Source organism: Microcaecilia unicolor, chromosome 8, assembly GCF_901765095.1.
Source record: "Microcaecilia unicolor chromosome 8, aMicUni1.1, whole genome shotgun sequence".
Classification (NCBI taxonomy): Eukaryota; Metazoa; Chordata; class Amphibia; order Gymnophiona; family Siphonopidae; genus Microcaecilia; species Microcaecilia unicolor.
Window position 1 is genome coordinate 144,652,030 of NC_044038.1, and position 18,954 is coordinate 144,670,983.

At 42.4% G+C, this 18,954-nt stretch overlaps 1 protein-coding gene across 1 annotated transcript in view; it reads left to right on the forward strand.

Annotated features, from left to right (window-relative positions):
• Positions 1–17,770, forward strand: part of LOC115476840 — a 411,909-nt gene extending 394,139 nt beyond the window's left edge. Inside the window, exon 9 of the mRNA XM_030213413.1 lies at positions 16,054–17,770. Within this exon, the coding sequence (XP_030069273.1) occupies positions 16,054–16,280 (227 nt within the window). The 3' untranslated portion in view covers positions 16,281–17,770. The remainder of the gene's footprint in view (positions 1–16,053) is intronic.
• The last annotated feature ends 1,184 nt before the right edge of the window (positions 17,771–18,954 follow it).

Consider the following 18,954-nt stretch of genomic DNA (forward strand, 5'->3'; position numbering starts at 1 on the left):
GGGCTGTGGTAGTGGTGTACAGTTGTGGGGAGTGGGTTTGGGGGGGGGGGTTGGGAGGCTCAGCACACAAGGTAAGATAAGGAAGCTATGCACCTGGGAGCAATTTCTGAAGTCCACTGCAGTGCCCCCTAGGGTGCCCAGTTGGTGTATTAGCATGTCAGGGGGACCAGTGCACTACGAATGCTGGCTCCTCCCACTACCAAAGGGCTTGGATTTAGTCGTTTCTGAGATGGGCGTCCTCGGTTTCCATTATTGCCGAAAATCAGAGACGACCATCTCTAAGGTCTAAATTTCGTGATTTGGGCAACCCTGACTGTATTATCGAAATGAAAGATGGACACCCATCTTGTTACGACAATACGAGTTTCCCCGCCCCTTCGCCGGGACGTCCTGCGAGGACGTCCTCAGGAAAACTTGGGCGCCCCTTTCAATTATGCCCCTCCACGTAGATGAAAAGACATGAAAATCAGCTCATTACCCCTTCAAGGGCTCTTTTACTAAAGCTTAGAATGCACTACATGCTGCACCTTCTATTTTATACCTATGGGCCACGTTGCATTTATCACATGGTAATATCCATTAGCACACACTAAATTTTAGTAAAAGGGCCTCTATGTTTGCAAAGGTCATCTTTGCTCATTAAGATGTTGTATAAAAAAGAAAAAAATATTTGTTATAAAATGTGCAAAATTGCCTTTCTGTAGGAAACTTAGGTTACTATAACTTTGTAAGTCTAAGTGCTTTGAAAATATGCCTCAAATGAGGGGATAATGAACAATAACCCTGAGGTAGGCTACATAATAAATTGATAGGCTGTCTAATCCCCATTCTAAGATATTTTACATGACTTCACCGTCATCAACATTCTTTGCCATTCCCCAAATAATCTGCCTCCACATTATTTATTATTTTTCTAGGTTTTGGGTGTCTAGTGATCATATTTTCACTGAGAGGCAATAAAGGGCAAGACTAAGTGGCTCACTTGTGCTTTCCATGTCTGTACTTTCTAATTTTAGTTCCGAGAACTTCCTAACCAATCTTTAGATTAAGTAATCACTATATCAAGAGACTGATGTACTAACTCTGGATGTAAGTTGTGAAAATGGAACCTTAACACACAATATTTTTATTGTGATAATGGTCCATTTCATGATATTCAAATTGAGTCGCATGAACATTTCTTGTGTTACATGTTGCATGAACTTGCCATCTTTAATGCAAAAAAAAAACCTTGTAACTATGGTGCTCATTTTCCATCGGTTACTTTTAAATGTGTTTTTAAGTCCTGTGATCTGTTTGGTGGTTATCGTCTGTGCATTGACAATATTCAGCTGTTGGTGCAGATGTTCAGATTCTTGATTTAAGCTTGGACGCTGTTGGGTGCTGATGAATTGCAAATAGATTAAAATTTAATCCAGAGAGAAGGGAGCTGTCAGTTAAACTGTCATACCCAGGTCTTATGGTGGAAAAGAAGTAGTAGTAGCTCTTGTGACTTTCCATCTTGACTATTGTAATAGCCAATATGTGGGCTTACTGAAGGGACAGATGAGGTGTCTACAGTTGGTATGGCAATTATTAACTGGAAAGAAACCTAGCAATAATGTGTTGCCCATTCTTCAATCACTTCATGGTTACCCACATCACTATTGTGGGTTTGTTATTTAATTTGCTTATGCCTTGCAGTCCTGCCAAACATCTTGTTTGCAGCATTATCTCAAATTTTCCAACACAGTTGAAATTGCAGACTATGAGTGCATAGGCGTTTTCATTTTTTTGCCCACATTTGTGGAATTCAGTCCCTGTGGAGCTATATCAGAAAATGGCCTTTCTAGAGATGGCAAAGGACTATAGCTATTCTAGGAGATCTTTATTGGTTAGTTTGATCTAAGGATTTGTAGATTTGAATTGGAGATTGGTTGGTGACTATGGGTCTGACCTACAATTGTTAAGATGTGGAAATGTGAATTAGGTCTGAGTAAAATGTCAGGGTTATGCTGTGAGTAGGACAGTGGTGTTGGTCAGGTTTGGGTAGTAGTTAAATACTTTGTATAAAGAGCATACATTTTCAGCTGAAAATTCATCTTAATTTAGGAGCTTAAAAGTTATGCATACCAAGATTTATGAGCCTGTTGCTGAAAATCAGTGCTGAGCTCCTTTTTCCCCACCCTAAATTCACCCCTGTTGCCAACAATTTTTTATGCTCCTGCATTTAAGAGTTTAATGTATATATTTATTTGGATTTTGCTCACACTTTTTTCAGTAGTAACTCAAGGTGAGTTACATTACTGTTTAGCATTTCTATAGCGCTACAAAGCCACTGGATATTTCCCTGTCCTTGGAGGGCTCACACTATACCTAAGGAAATGGAGAGTTAAGTGACTTGCCCAAGATCACAAGGAGCAGAGCCAGCACCTCTGGAGGTCAAGGTTGGTGCTCTAACCACTACGCTACTCCATTTTGAGTATAAAGTTATGCACTCAGCCCTAGTAAATTTTCAAAGAGGCCAATTTATGAGCTTAACTCTCTTTTACTAAAACGCAGTAAGGTTTTACACTTCCCGTGTGGTAGGAGGCCACACTGTATTGTGGGAAGTACAAATCCACCACAGTAAATGCAAGGGGAGTGCCTAACATCTTCTCTGCATTCAACACAGCCACAACATGTAATGCAGGAGGAGACCAAGGAGTAGGAAATAAATGTGAAAATACAATTCCTGGGGGGGGGGGGGGGGGAGTCACGGTATGCAAATGATCTGAGTGAATGCACTCGAACAGAGCTCTGGCAGCAACCCCGGGAAATCTTGCTCAAAAACTGCCAGTACCTCCTTTTTCGGTGACTTATGCCATGGTATACAGTGGCGTTTGATCTGCAGAGCGGCAGGGATGAAGCATGGGCCATTTTCAGCTGTGGAATGCCCATTAAAACACCAAAGGCATCACAGGATAGAGTGAAACTCACTGCAGCTAAGATGGCGGAGGAGCTGGCCTCGTTCACAGTATTCACGGAAGAGTGGATTCAGGAGATAGCACGCTCGGTCTCTACTGCCTTGGCAAATAGCCCGAAATAAACTTCAGTCTGCTGTGGATGAACTTAATGAAAACTTGACTCCCAGAGCAGGCAGTTGACAGAGGTGGAGCAGCAGGTTTCTGCCCAGGAGGACACAGGTGCGCACATGAAGCAGCAGATTACGGTGCTCACCAAGGAAATATCAGATTTACAGGCCCAGTTGGAAGAACAGCAAAATAGGAGCAGGCACAACAATCTGCACTTGGTTGGCCTGCCAGAGACAGTAAGTGATGCTGACCCTTGTAAGAACGTTAGTAAATGGCTTCCAGACAAGTTGGGCCTTCACCCAGACAGAGCCAACACTGTTGCCCCAGGTGTGTGCACAGAAGTATTCTGGGCATCCGGTGGGAATGATTGCTGTATACCTGCGGTGGAGAGCCTGAGAGTTTGATTACATAGTGGCCCTCTCTGCTGCTAGCCCAGCTGGTGTGAGTGTCAGCTCTTCCTGTGATGATGGATTGTGATTTGCTTGTTGGGTTAGACCTGCTCAGTGCTGTATCCCTGGCAGACACATGGTCCTTACTTCTTCAGCTGTACCACCTTCTGGGGACTTCTGTGGCTCCTTGGTGGAAGTTAGGGATGTTGAGTTGTTGCCCCTTGGGGAGGGGGGCTTTTGAACCTTTTTTGGACCTTTCTGGTCGCTACCATAGGCCGTGATGTTGACTTTATTGTCTGGCATTTTTTGCGGAGGGGGGGGAGTGGGGGATTCTGTGGAAGTTCCACAAGAGGGATGGATGGGGGCAGCATAGTGATGGGTACCCATGGAGCGAAGGAAGCAAAGCCCGTGGGAGGGAAGGGAAGGGAGATGGGTGGGAGAGATGGGTGGGAGGGGCAGGTGTGTAACAGGATGTGTATGTGCGTGGTTGTGTGTGAACCTGAGGTGCTAAGTATAGGGGCTTGCAGATTTAGATTGCATTGAGGGCTGTCTCCTAGTGTTCTATGCTGGTGGGGGCCTAGCTGGGGGATCCGTTTCTGGCACTTTGATGACTGTTTGTTGCTTCAAATCACAACCATGCAGACTGATTATGACTGAGCTGAAGATAGTTACGCTTAGTGTTGATGGTATTAAATCTCTGGTAAAGCGTAACCAGGTACTAACTTGCTTGAGGAAATTGGAAGCAGACATAGCATATGTGCAAGAGACTCACTTAACAAGTATTGAACATTCTAAGCTGCAGAGAAGTTGGGTGGGGGAGGACTACTTCTCGGCCTTTAGTGGCTGGGGAGGGGGGGTAACTATATTAGTGCACAAGCAATTTCATTTACATAAGCAAATACAAGATAAAGGGGGAAGATTTATTATTATTTTGAGTGAGTTATGGGGTATGAAAATCATGTTGTGCAACATGTATGCACTGAACATATACTGTCATAAATTCTTGTCTACCCTGTGGCTAGCCTGGCTGGAAGCCAGAGTATAGATTGATTCGGGGTGGGGGGGGGGGTGCTTTTAACATAAAAGCAAACACTACCCTGGATTGTAAACTGCCTAATAGCAGGGGGAGGGATCATGACACTAAGGTGGTGAACTTAGAGCTCATTGATATCCCCCATTCTTTAACTCCCTCCCTTTGAAGTCGTATTCATACCCCCCCCCCCCTTGTATGATTCAGCAAGCATATCCAATCCTTCAAACATGTCAGATTCCCCCAAACATGTTTAATTTCCCTCCACCATGTCCACGCACCCATCCTCATATCATGCTGAATTCGCCCCCAATCAAACCCCAGCCCCTGACTTCCATGCCCTGCCCTTTTGACCATTAAGCCCAGCCCCTAATCCTTACCCTCGCCAGGATTCACCAGAAGTTATTCAAATGTTCTCCATTGATAGTGGGCAGCAACTTTCTCTGCTGCTGCTGCTGCCCAGGTCGTCACTGTCCCTCAAAATAGTTCCCTCTAGCTGTAGTCTCATGAGACCACCACTAGGGGGAATTCTTTCCATATAATTGTGGCCACATGAACAGTCGGGACAGCTAGCACACTATAATACCCAGCATGCTAGCTGTTAGGATGGGCCACTGCCATGCTCTACTCCAGTCATGCCCATTGCTGCGTTAAGCAGTTATCTCAACATTTTTACAATGTGGTACTTATGTATCTTACCACACGGTAAATGTTATTGCGGGTCAGCATAAAGCCTTTGAATATTGATCCCGTGATATCTTTCACAAAACTGAATGAAATGTAATCTGGTCACAGCTGAATTATACAGAGTTGCAAAATTACAGAGGCTTTTGAAAAACAAATGTCACGTTGAAGGGGGAAAGACCTCAGCCAAATAGCGTCTCCCAGGCCTACCACCAAATGCATGCTGCAATTTTCCCATGTATTCAAGTGAACTAATGCCACAGTTACACTACTGTGACCTCTCCAAAATCCATTTGTATCCAGTCAAAAATGTGTCCGTCCTCACAATGAATTTATTCTTCTGTTCTGCAAAGTCAGCTCTTGTTTTGGCTTTGAGTTTGAGACTAACATTCTTGAATCAATAAAAATGTAGAAGGGATTTCTTCCTTCATGTGGTTATACTGCAAAGCTTGGCATTCCTGCAGCTGCATCGACTTTTTAAAAGGTAAACTTTAGTTACTGTACACTAGAAAGAGATTTTTGATGTCTTTTAATGTAAGGCAAAGCAGAGCAGAGCAGAGGGAAACAGCAACACAATGCCAAAAATGAACAGTTGAGAGGGCCGCAGATGGAAGAACAGAGCAGAGCCAATCATGGAAGGAAACAAATTTATTGAAGGACCCGACATGGCCTATGTTTTGGCAAATGCCTGACTCAAATGTCTGTCTACATGAAGATATATAATATATATAACAGAACAATTAAAACAAATGACATATTGTATATATATAAAGCATTTAAATACCAGATAAAGTCACTGCACAATATATCTTCTCCAGAAAGCAGAGATTAGGTAGCAACACTGGTAATTTGGAAGCAAAGCCAGTGCTGGGCAGGCTTCTATGATCTGTGCCCTGATCGTGGCTGAATAGACTTGGATGGGCTGGTGGAACTTCTCAGGGGCTTCGACAACAACTTCAGAAATTTTAGAACAAGGACAATGCCAGGCAGACTTCTACAGTCTATGCCCTGAAAACAGCAAGGATAAATCAAGGCCAGGTATATATTAAGTATCACATACCATATGTAATGAGTTTATCTTGTTGGACAGACTAGATGGACCGTACAGTTCTTTGTCTGCCATCATCTACTATGTTACTATGAAAGTCTTCACTTGATAATAATAGCTGAAGATACTGTCAAAAATACCAAGGGAATAAAAATCACAATAAACAGTAATTGCAATAAGCAGTGGTAACAATCAAGATCAAATTGTCATAAAATATATATTATAGTCTCATAATCAGTGAGCACCAATGTAAAGCAGATGTTTTCTCTGACTCTACCAGTGTCTGTGCTACCCACATTCACAGTCACTGCCAACACCCTTACCATGTCACAGAAATGGAACTTTATCATATACATCTAATAATGCAGATTTATAGTTGGCTTTTCCACAAGGTGAACATTCTGGCAACAAACAATCTTACAGAAATGTATCTGAAAATTAGGGAGTGGCTGCTGCCCACCTAAGCCACCCTGAGCAGGTTATCCCCAGATTTTCAGTGGCACTTAATCCATGGCATTGTCCGATTAGTATGAAACTAATTCCATTCAATTTGCTCTGGACAGTAGCCAAGGAAGTTGCCCGTGAGTAACCTATTAAAAATAGAAACCTCAACTGACAGGGATGCCTACAAAGATGGTCTTCCCTTATACTGCTTTTATCACAGGTTTCACTCAATCCTCTAAAACAAGCTACAATAGAAAAGAACTCCAACAAAAAGATAAAACTATTGTAGCCAAAAAGCAGAGGAAATTGTATAACAAACATACGCTAGGACAATATTCCATTAGGTTAATGTCACACCTATACTGAAAAGCATAGTAACTACGTGTGCACAGTAAAAACTACTACTTAACTTATCCACCCGGGTGCTAGAGGTTGTTAGGAAAGGGATGGTAAATAAGACCAGAAATACTATAATGCCTTTGTATCACTCTATGGTGCGTCCACACCTTGAGTATTGCGTTCAATTATGGTCACCGTATCTCAAAAAAGATATAGTGGAATTAGAAAAGGTTAAAAAAAAAAGCAACCAAAATGATAAAGGGGATGGAACTCCTCTCATATGAGGAAAGGCTAAAGAGGTTAGGGATCTAAAGCTTGGAAAAGAGACGAATGAGGGGAGTTATGATTGACGTCTACAAAATCCTGAGTGGTTTAGAACGACTAGAAGTAAATCGATTTTTTACTCGTTCCAAAAGTACAAAGACTAGGGGACACTTGAGGAAGTTACATGGAAATACTTTTAAAACAAATAGGAGGAAATATTTTTTCACTCAACGAATATTTAAGCTCTGGAACTCTTTGCTGGAGGATGTGGTAACAGTGGTTAGCATATGTGGATTTAAAAAAGGTTTGGACAAATTCCTGGAGGAAAAGTCCATAGTCTGCTAATGAGACAGACATGGGAAGCAACTTCTTGCCCTGGGATTTGTAGTATGGACTGTTGCAACGATTTGTGTTTCTGCCAGGTACCTGGCTTGGCTAGATGGACCACTGGTCTGACCCAGCATGGCTACGCTTCTGTTTTATGCATAGGCGCCCGGTATAAGAGGCTTGGGGAGGCTAAGCCTCCCCAGCCAGAAGTGCAGCAAGGGCGGGGCGGTGGGCAGACCGTGCGATCTTTACCCACCCTCTCCCCCCCCCCCCCCCCCCGTCTAGTGCGGTATCGCTTCTCCCCCTCTGCTCCTGTCACGTTGTCTTTCAACTTCGAGGCTTTCTTCCGGTAGCAGCAGCAGCAGCAATGATGTAAGCACTGCTTTCAGCCTGCCCCGGAAGCCTTATCTGGACAGTGTCCCTCCTACGTGGGAAGCTGTACAGAGAGTGTTTCCAGGGCAGGCTGAAAGCAGCGCTTACATCATTGCTGCTGCTGCTGCTGCTGCAGAGGGTGGAAGTTTTTGACTGAGATGAGGTTTGATTGAGGCTCTTAATCTTCTAACCTCCTTGGCTGAGAGAGTCCGTTCTGGTCACGGCTCTAAGCTCTATCCGTTTTAATGTTGTTGATTGGTCAGGGACTGGAAGAGCAGTAGAAGGGTCCGCCCCTAACACTGATGGGGAGGGGAGAGGAGAAGTTTTAGTTCCTTCTTTGGAAACTCATTGGTCAGAATGTTTTTGGGGTTGGGAAGAGGAGGAGTTTGAGCTTTATTCCTGAGGCGCATGACGAATGGAGGAAAGGAAGGGTGGAAGAAGGAGGGAGCTAGGGCTGGGGCCAATCACACCTCTTTGTTGTGAAGCTCTGCCTTTCTCTTTCTGATGTCATCAGTCTGTGCCCTGAAAGAAGCAAAGGGTAAGGCTTTCTTCCTTTCATTTGCAGATTAATGAAAAATATCAAGCCCCCATATTTCAGTTTTTGTTCTTCTTCCAGCACTGCAAGAAGACAAACCTTAAGCTCTACCCACGCAGCCAGAGAAAGAGCCCCCAAGTCATTTCTAATCTTGCAAATGGTAGGAGGATGTGATGCCACATCTAAGGGGAAGAGGGAGGAAGGAAAGCAATGGCAGGGCATGGGAATGGGAAAAGGGGAGGGTGGAGAAAGGAGTGAGAGTGATGGTAGTCTAGATCTAAGGGAAGCAAGAAGGGGAGGGAAGAGAAAGGTGGGATGCATGAGGGAGAGGAGAGATGCATGAGGACGCTGGAGGAGAGAGAGAGAAAGTGGAAAAGTGCAGGGGAGAGCCAGGGACATGCAAAAGAGCAGGGGAGAGCCAGAGAGAGATGGGGAGAGAAAAGGGGGACATGGAAGAGAGCAGGGGAAAGCCAGGGACACGGAAAAGAACATGGAAGAGCCAGAGAGAGATGGGGAGAGAAAGAGGGGCCATGGAAAAGAGCAAGGGAGAGCCAGAGAGAAGATGCTGGATAGAAGAGGGGTACAGAGAGAGAGATTAGTGGAAAGATGGGGAGAGAAAGAGGGGACATGGGTAGGAGAGAGAGAGAGAAGCTGCTGGGGAGAAACTGGGGGAGACCCTAGCTGTCAGACGGAGAAATGCAGAATGAAAGGAGGGAGAAAGAGGGAAAATGCTGGAAGGAGGGGGCAGAAAGAGGGAAGACACTGGAGGTAAGGGTAGGGAGTGAAAGAGGAAAGACACTGGAAGGATGGGGATAGAGAGGACATGCTGAATGGAAAAGGGTCGAGAGAGAGAACTGTTTAGAAGGAAGGGGAGATAGAGGGAGACAATGGATGGAAGGAGAGGGAGACAATAGACAGAAGGATTGGGAGAGGGTAATGGGTAGAAGGATGGAGAGAGAAAGAGGGATGACACTGGATGGAAGAGTAGAAGAGAAAGAGGGAAGGTGCTGGACATGGATGGATGGAGGGGAGGGAAGAGAGGAGAAATCTGGATATGGATGGAGTGGAGGGCAGGGAAGACAGGAGAAATGTTGGATAAGGATGGAGGGATGTAGCGCTATATAAATGCTAAACAGTAGTAGTAGTAGTAGTAGGTGGACATGTTGAGAGAAAAAATATCAAATGGAAAGAAGACACTGGGACCAAAGCGAATAGAAAAACTAAATGATCAGACAACAAAGGTAGAAAAAAGTATTTTATTCAGAATTTATTAACTGGAATATGTCAGGTTTTGGAAATGTGGATCTGTGATATTTTGCATGTAAGTTTCAATTTTTCTAGTATTGCTGCATGCTGAGTCTGACTTCTTGAGGTAACTTTCCAGTTTTGCCTTCATATCTGTTGTGTCATGTGTTTTTCATGTGTAATCAAGGTGCAGTATTCTACTAGTATTTACAGCCCTTTTTGGGTTTTTTTTTTTTTTGTTTCACTAGGTTGTGTACTGGTGTTTTAGAGCCCGGTGTAATTACAGTGCTGCCTTTCCACGCATAAGGTTGTAGCTCGTCCTGTCCTTGGAATTAGTGCTATTAAGGTTATGAGTGTGTTTTTGCACAAGTTTGTGTATAGTGTTTTGCAGTGGAGAGATTGTGTATTGGCTTTACTGAGGTGGCACCAAAACATCGGAAAGGGTTTTAGATCCTAAATCATGACACACTACCTCTTGAAGGATCTACATATAGTCGTTAATAAAAGGAGCTCATTGTGAACACTATCCACCCAAAAGAGTGTTTTGTGGCTCTACATTTGAATTGTGATATTATGACCCCTTGTTTCATATTGTTGACGGTCTGCATTTTCCATATGGGTGGTATATTGGTGTATTAGGGTCTGTCTAGTGTTATGGTACAGTAAGGTTCTGACTGTGTTTTTGCACAAAGTTGTGCATACAGTTGAGCGATTATGGTTAGTATATGCTTTGAGCAACCACTTTATTCTTTGACATATGATACATATCTAATATCTAAATTTAATAAAAGGTATTAATTGTGACTTTTATTTTTACTTATTTTTTTCTGTGTTAATTGTGGCTATATGCTCCGCCCCTAGCTCCACCCCTAACCCCACCCCCTTTAACCTCCCCAAACAGTTGGGCCACCGACCACCTATGGTTTTATGTTCTTATTAGTGGCAGGGCGATATTCAGTGCCGGTCCCCAAATACCTATCTGGACAGATAGGACTGCTTTTGATTTGCCCAATTAGATATGCGGGAACTGGCTCTGAATATCAGTTGGTACCCGCATAACTTAAGTATCCGCTGAAAACCCCGATATTCAGTGCCTTTGCCCAGTGACTTTCAGCAGCTGTAAAACTACTGCCTGCCACAGGCTGAATATCACCCCCTATGGGACAGATAATATATTTGACGCTGAAAAAAATCAGTGCAGATAGAAAACACGACTATGTGTATTCTATATGCTGCGCCTAAAGTTAGGCACAGAATACACATAGCACCGTCCATGTGACTAATATTTAAGCGCAGTCATTTACACCAATGAAAAGCTGGTGTAAATGCCCACACCTAACTTTAGGCGCAGAAAAGGTTATTGTGCAACACTGCGTATAAACTTTAGAAATGCCCACAACCTGCCCTTGCTCCACCCATGGCTATACCCCCTTTTGAGAGCCGCATTGTAGAATTTATGCAGACAACTTTATAGAATATGCTTAGTGAGTAGTGCGTGTAAATTCTAATTAGTGTCAGTTAGTGCCGATAATTGCTTGTTAACATCCAATTATCAGTGCCAATTGGCTTGTTAACCAATTGAATTGTACATGCAGATCAGAATACGCTCAGATCTGTGCATGCAACTCAAGCCACACTATATAGAATTTGGGGGTATATGTTTTAAAATATTTCTTATACTCAACTATAAAAACTAGTAAATCTAATCTCAATATTATGGGAGCAATTTTATAAAGCGTTTTCTGCATGCAAACTATTTTACATACGTAAATGGGCTTTTAAAAAAATGTGTGATTGCATATATACATAAAACGTAGACACACACCGGGGCCAATATTTTATTTTATTTTTTTTATTTATCATTTTCACATTTTTACAAGCATTTACTACTTGAGTAGGTAATACAGTTAAGAAATTGCCACATAATTAAACAAAATAAATCAGGAAAATATTACAAAACTTGTATTAGACCACCAAATTCCAGGGGCTAAAAGCCGTTAACTTAGGAGAAAGAAATTTACTTCATCATATCTCAAGATTGAAATAAAGCAATAGCAGATTATTACAAACCCCAAAAATATAATTACACTCCCAACATCCTAGTCTTAAGGCGAAACATAACGGTTTAGATTCAAGAAGCATTATAATAATTTTTTCTGAGAAATAAATTGTTTTAAATGTTCGGGTTCAAAGAAAACATATTTTACCCCTAAATATTTTATATTGCATTTGCAAGGATAGTTCAAGTGGAATGAGGCTCCTAAAGACAAAGTTTCAGCACGAAGTGCTAAGAAGTCTTTCCTTCTACTTTGAGTTTGTTTAGTAACATCTGGGAATACCCAGATTTTCCCCCCATAAAATGGGGTTTGCAAGTTCTTCAAAGCCATCTTCCTTACAGATTCTAAATCTTGAGGAAATATGAATGAAACCAGCAAAGTTTGCCGCTCAGTTGTATCAGTCAGCGACGTTTCTAGTAGTTCTGATACATTTAAATCCGGTTGTTCCAACACTTGTATTGCTTTCTTTATAGGGAGATAATAAATTTTATTCACTGGAGGCACATTTTCTAAGGTAAATTTTAAATTTTCCACCAAATACCTTTTAAAAATTTCTAATGGAGGGTATATAGAAGTCCGTGGGAAATTCAAAAATCGTAAATTTAGCCTCCTATTATAATTTTCAAAATGTTCCAACTTTTTATGTATCAGCATATTGTCTTGTATTAATTTAACTGAGGTTTCCTTCAATTTAGAAGTTTCAATTGACAAATTTTGGATCTTTTCAGTTACCTCTTCTTTCATAGAGGAAAATGCAATAGTTAATTCCTTTACATTACCCACTAACGGTTCAATCTTGCTAGTTGATTCCATCACCGTCTGTAGAGTCTCCCATATCGCCTCAAGAGTCACCGCCGGCGAGGAGACTAAAGATTTTCCTGGTCTGTGTGCCATCTGATTCTCAGCCATTGCTATTATACAGGCCTCAGCTGTAGCATCGAAGTGGGGACCCAGTAGTAGCTCTCCTCTCTCGTCACCACGGTTAGGGGCTACTCCTCCATCATCGACCTCAGCCGGTTGCGGTGGTGGTGGGCGCACCGGGGGGGACAATGAAACGTCCTGCCCCTGAAGCTCAGCCTCTCCTCGGGCAGCGAGCTCAGCAGGGCTTCCCGGCGTCGTAGCAGGGGTTCTCGCGAGGAATCCTTGGATAGAGAGCTGTGTTGGAGTCGAAGTTCATACCGGCAGGGCTCCGGTTCTCAAAACCCCCTTCCTCTTGGTATGCGGCATCGTTGAGGAAAGAAAGGTAAGATAAATCTTTAAAGAAGAAAAATCTACCAAGAGGTGTAGGTTTAACACAGCGCTATCCGAAGGCTCACTCGCGGAATGATGTTGCTGCCGCCATCTTGCTCCGCCCGCACACCGGGGCCAATATTTAAAAGCATTTACCAAGGTAGAAGAACTGCTACTAGGATAAATGCCACTAAGAGACATTTAACAGCATTATCTGGATAACGTTGCTGAATATCTTTACAGGCAGCCTGGGAATTATCCGGACAGTGCCAGGGTAGTGATACACTTTATCCGGACAACGATGATTTTCAATGCCGCTATCTGAATAACTAACATAGGACAGTATGAAAGTTATCCTAAGTGCTATCTGAATAATGCCGGCAACTTGCCAATCTACCCAAATACTCAGCAGCAGCCACTGTCCAGTTATTGTTGCTGGATATCCAGATGTTATTGCCTGTGGCTACTGACATTTAAAAACACGCTCATTGCCACATGACTTTTAAATGATTCATGTGTATATACTCCCATGGGCATAATTTGGGCTGATCAGAAATGAAGTTGTGATGTACATGTGTATTTTATGAAATATGCAGGAACATGAACAGAATTACATATATACATTTACACCTATTTTGGAGCAGGTGCAAGTTTCTGCGCGTGCATTTTCATGCTGTTGGGAGGATGGGAAGGGATTTTGGAATTATCAAGGTAATAGCACCTGCTACCGGGATAACTAGTGCTCACCAGGCCCAGTCACTGATTTTTAGTGGCACTATCTGGATTTTGCCACTGATAATCATGTCTGACACCTTGGCACTAGGAGGGTAACTCGAAAGGTGCCTGGGGGGCACCTGATTGGAGTATATTCTATATAAGAAAGTAGGTATAGGACAGTAAAAGTGAATCAATTTTTTACTCTTTCAAAAAGTACAAAGACCAGGGGACACTAAATGAAATTACATGGAAATACTTTTAAAACAAATAGGAGGAAACTGTAGAACTCATTGCCGAAGGATATGGTAACAGCGGTTATCGTATCTGGGTTTAAAAAAGGTATGGCCAAGTTCCTGGAGGAAAAGTCCATAGTCTGTTATTGAGATGGACATGGGAGAAACCCATTGCTTGCCCTGGATTGGTAGCATAGAATGTGGCTACTAATTAGATTTCTGCCAAGTACTTGTGACCTGGATTGGCCACTGTTGGAAGCAGGATATTGGGCATGACGGACCATTGATCTGACCCAGTATGGCTGTTCTTATGTTCTTATGAATACTAGCACAACCACTACTACTACTACTTGACATTTCTAAAGCGCTACTAGGGTTACGTAGCGCTGTACAATTTAACATAGAAGGACAGTCATCACCGCAGACATCACCGCAGAGACCCAGGCAAAGGTATCAGCCTGCTTATCCGAAATTGCTGCCTGGATGTCCAACCGCCACCTGAAACTGAACATGTCCAAGACCGAGCTCATCATCTTTCCACCAAAACCCATGTCTCCTCTTCCTCCACTTTCTATCTCAGTTAATAACACCCTCATCCTCCCCGTCTCATCTGCCCGCAACCTCGGAGTCATCTTTGACTCCTCCCTCTCCTTCTCTGCGCATATCCAGCAGATAGCCAAGACCTGCTGCTTCTTCCTCTTTAACATCAGCAAAATTCGCCCTTTCCTCTCTGAACACACCACCCGAACTCTCGTCCACACTCTCATTACCTCTTGCCTTGACTACTGCAACTTACTCCTCACCGGCCTCCCACTTAGCCATCTATCCCCCCTTCAATCTGTTCAGAACTCTGCTGCACGTCTCATATTCCGCCAGAACCGATATACTCATATCACCCCTCTCCTCAGGTCACTTCACTGGCTTCCAATCAGATACCGCATTCAATTCAAGCTTCTCCTTCTTACCTACAAATGCACTCAGTCTGCTGCCCCTCACTACCTTTCTACCCTCATCTCCCCTTACGTTCCCGCCCATAACCTCCATTCACAGGACCAATCCCTCCTCTCTGTACCCTTCTCCACCACCGCCAACTCCAGGCTCCGCTCATTCTGCCTCGCCTCACCCTATGCTTGGAACAACCTTCCTGAGCCCTTACGCCAAGCCCCCTCCCTGCCCATCTTCAAGTCTTTGCTTAAAACCCACCTCTTCAATGCTGCATTCGGCACCTAACTCTTACCGTTCAGTAAATCCAGACTGCCCCAATTTGACCGCCCCTATCGGACTGACCGTTCACTTGTCTCTTAGATTGTAAGCTCTTTGAGCAGGGACCGTCCCTCTATGTTTAAATTGTACAGCGCTGCGTAACCCTTGTAGCGCTTTAGAAATGTTAAGTATTAGTAGTAAATAGTAGACAGTCCCTGCTCAAGGAGCTTACAATCTAAAGGACAAATGTACAGTCAGTCAAATAGGGGCAGTCTAGATTTCCTGAAAGGTATAAAGTTTAGGTGCCGAAAGCAACATTGAAGAGGTGGGCTTTGAACAAAGATTTGAAGATGAGTAGGGAGGGGGCTTGGCGTAAGGGTGTACAACCGAGTGTATATGCTAGTATTCATAAGAATAGACAGGCGTGAGCATCCCCACCTGTCAGAAATGTACTGTGTAAGATATGTGTCTATTTTATAGAATAGTGCATAAGTTGATTTTCGACATTTATCCGTGTATATATGCCAGTATTTCAATTATTTATGCACAGATTCAGCACCTTCCTCATAGAATTACCCCCTATCTGAGAAGTGCCAGGGCAGAGCCAGAGTTTATCTGGATACTGCATATAGTCAGATCCAGTACCCAGATAGCTATTTGGATGAGTTAGGACAGCTATTCTTACATGGATATTGTGTTATAGAATTACTCACTACGTTTAGCAATGTATAAAATTACTTTTGTGTATATATCGCTAACAAACCAATAACTAATCAATTCTATGCCTTTATAAAATGCAAAGTCTCCAAATTGTCTGAATAAAGCGTTGCAATGTACTGTACAATAAAACTAATTTCCCTTTTTTCTCTATTTGGTGATACAGAAGCCGCAGATGGACATTCTACCTTGGGAGGAGGTGCAGGCACCATGGGTCTTAGCACCAGGTATGGACCCCAGTTCACACTGCAGCATGTCCCCGATTATCGGCAGAATGTCTACATTCCCGGCAACACAGCAACTCTCACCAACTCAGCAGGGAAGCGCGATGGGAAGGGATCCACCTCTTCCGGAGGAAACAAGAAGAAGTCTGGGAAAAAGGAGAAAAAGTAAAAATGGATGTGCACTAGGGTAGCTTAGACCTACAGGGCTGAATACTTCCAGGACCACCACCGCTCAAGTCAAACCCTAGGGCATAGGCTGAATGTCAAGTTAAAAATGTTGAAAATGTTAGAACAAAAGAAGAATGTGCATCATCATTTGAGCTACTAGTGGATATTCTACTATTAGACCTCATGATGAAACATAAAGAACCCAGCAAAAGGAAATTAAGTGCCCTGTTAATATTCACTAGCCTTTTATACTAGTACTAGAGTAATTGAATGTGGGAGGATGTGAAATGAATTGAAAATCTATTTGGACTGAGTTTGATCCAGGTCGGTCACTGATTTAACAGTCATACATAGTACCTCTGTGCAGTGTAAATAATTATTTGGTGGATATTTATAATTTATAAGCTTTTGATCATTCATGCAAAAAAATGGCAGTCATTTAACAGTCCACATTGCAAATTTTAGTTGCCGATTTTTTCTTAGAAACTAAGCCTCTCTTTATTTCACCTTCATTATTATGAGTTGGGGAGGTGAGAATCAAGAACTATGGTTTGCTTTTTGCTAGTTGTATGTACTGCACAATTCTTTAGGGGCAAAGCAAAAGTGCATTTTAGAAATGTCACTATCAATGGCCTGAAGCATGGAACAAGAAATATTTTGTCTGTGTGACTGGAAAGATGGTAAAAAAAAAAAACACAAAAAACCCCCCAAGAGGAAATGAATCCAAAAGACATCCTAGTTCTGATTGTACAAAACTGTAAGTAGTGATTACGTAATGCTGAAGAGCAAGTATAGCCAGTCCTTTGCAGCACTTGTTTATAGTGATATACATTCAATGTGTTTCCCTAACCTTAAAACGTGTAGGAAGTGTTATCCCCCCCCCCCCCCCCAAATTGTAAGAAAGCAGCTATGCATCTCTTGAATAATGGAATGGCTTTATGTCCCTCCTGGAATGGGCAAAGGTGTGGGGAGGGTATATGTTTCAGTCTACTTGTACAGAATGGGAACTGTGTACTTCACATCTCAGCGCATCAAAGTGCATGCATGATATTCACATGAGGTCACCCAGAAAAGTGCAAACTCCATGAATTACAGAAGTGTAACTGCATGTCACCAGCATGGGGAATTTTCACCTTGTACATAGAACGTCAAACAAGAGAGTCTCTTGGTTAGAGTTGCACAGCCTAGAAACAGCAGGTTCAGGAATAAAGGGTACAAAGAAAATTATGATGTGTCATAGTCATGAACTCAGGTAAACCTTAGGCCACGTTATTTAAAACTGGTTCCTGAATAGTCAGCCATTGATTTGATAGAATCAATTACCATGAATTTAAGGACTAGGCCCACTACGTAATCAGGACCCGAGCATTGATTAGAGGGCCTACAGACTGGACTGAGTTTCTGAATGCTTGCAGAAGATCTGTACTCAGAGACAGCTAAGGAATGTACAACTGGACAAAAACTATTGGATCAATGAATTAAGTTCAAACACTAAATGGACCAAGGGACTAACACTAAATGGACCAAGGGACTATACATTTCAGAGCAAAAGATATGTTACTGGATATCCATTTAGTAAACAAGGTTGGCAGGGTGTAACCTGTGTATGTACTCTGCAGTTCCCTGCCTTACAGGTCAGATACTCATTCTAGTAATGATAAAACTTCTTTAAGATTCCTCCAGAAAGTGGGTGCCTGCCCTCCGAAGCTGGTCAGAAAGAGAGATACAGCTTAATAGGGAGGAATGGGCCATGTCCTAGAATTTATTAATGTGAAGGAGGGAGAGCAGGGATAATCAAGTCATGAATGTTTTAGCTTCTAACACAAGTTGCTTAGAAGGATCCCTTGGGTTTAATGCTATTCAATTTGCCAGAGAGCTGCCCTGATCTTGAGCAGCCCAACCTACGGAAGTATTCACTGAAGCGTTCTGCACTAATCTTTGCATCACTATGCCACTGTTGTCTCTCTCTGTATAGAGAAGCAGAATCTGTCTGTGGGAAGACTTTGTACTGATCCAAGTCACCTTTCTCTGGTGACTGATAGAAACAGTTTACATGGCTTGTAGGGCTTATAAATAAAGCAGTTTTGTGAACCTTTGGGCAATAGATTAACCTTAGTAACTCTCTTTCCTTTCTAACAAGACATGCAAATTAGAGATTGTTGTGTAGTAATGAGGTGATCTTTTTTTTCTTAGTAACTAATTTGTGGCCATAAGTACTTCAATGATGTGTATCTTTTTTGTGTGTGGTGTGTGATATAAATGTAAGCTGAAACTCAACTGTCATTTCCATTTGTCTGAAACTGAATTAATACCTATATATTATATATATGCTTATATCCTTCTTATATCCATATAGGCCAATGTCATTGTGTTACACGCAAGTTTTATACTCTAATATTTATATTGCTTTTTTTTTCTTTAAGAAAATAAATAATAAAATGTTTTCTTCTGACCTGAGTGTAACGGCTGTTCATTAGACAGAATGCTGATGTTTGTCTGGATGGATTTCCATGACTGTGTGTTTTATTTTCTGTAGGAAATCTCTTTATTTAGCTTTCCCAAACACTAGTATATGCTGGTAATTCTTTTTGTGTGATTTTATTCCAGGATGATTCACAAACTTGATCTTAAGGGGGCTGTTTATTTGTTTTCAGCATGGAGTGGTTTGTTTTTTT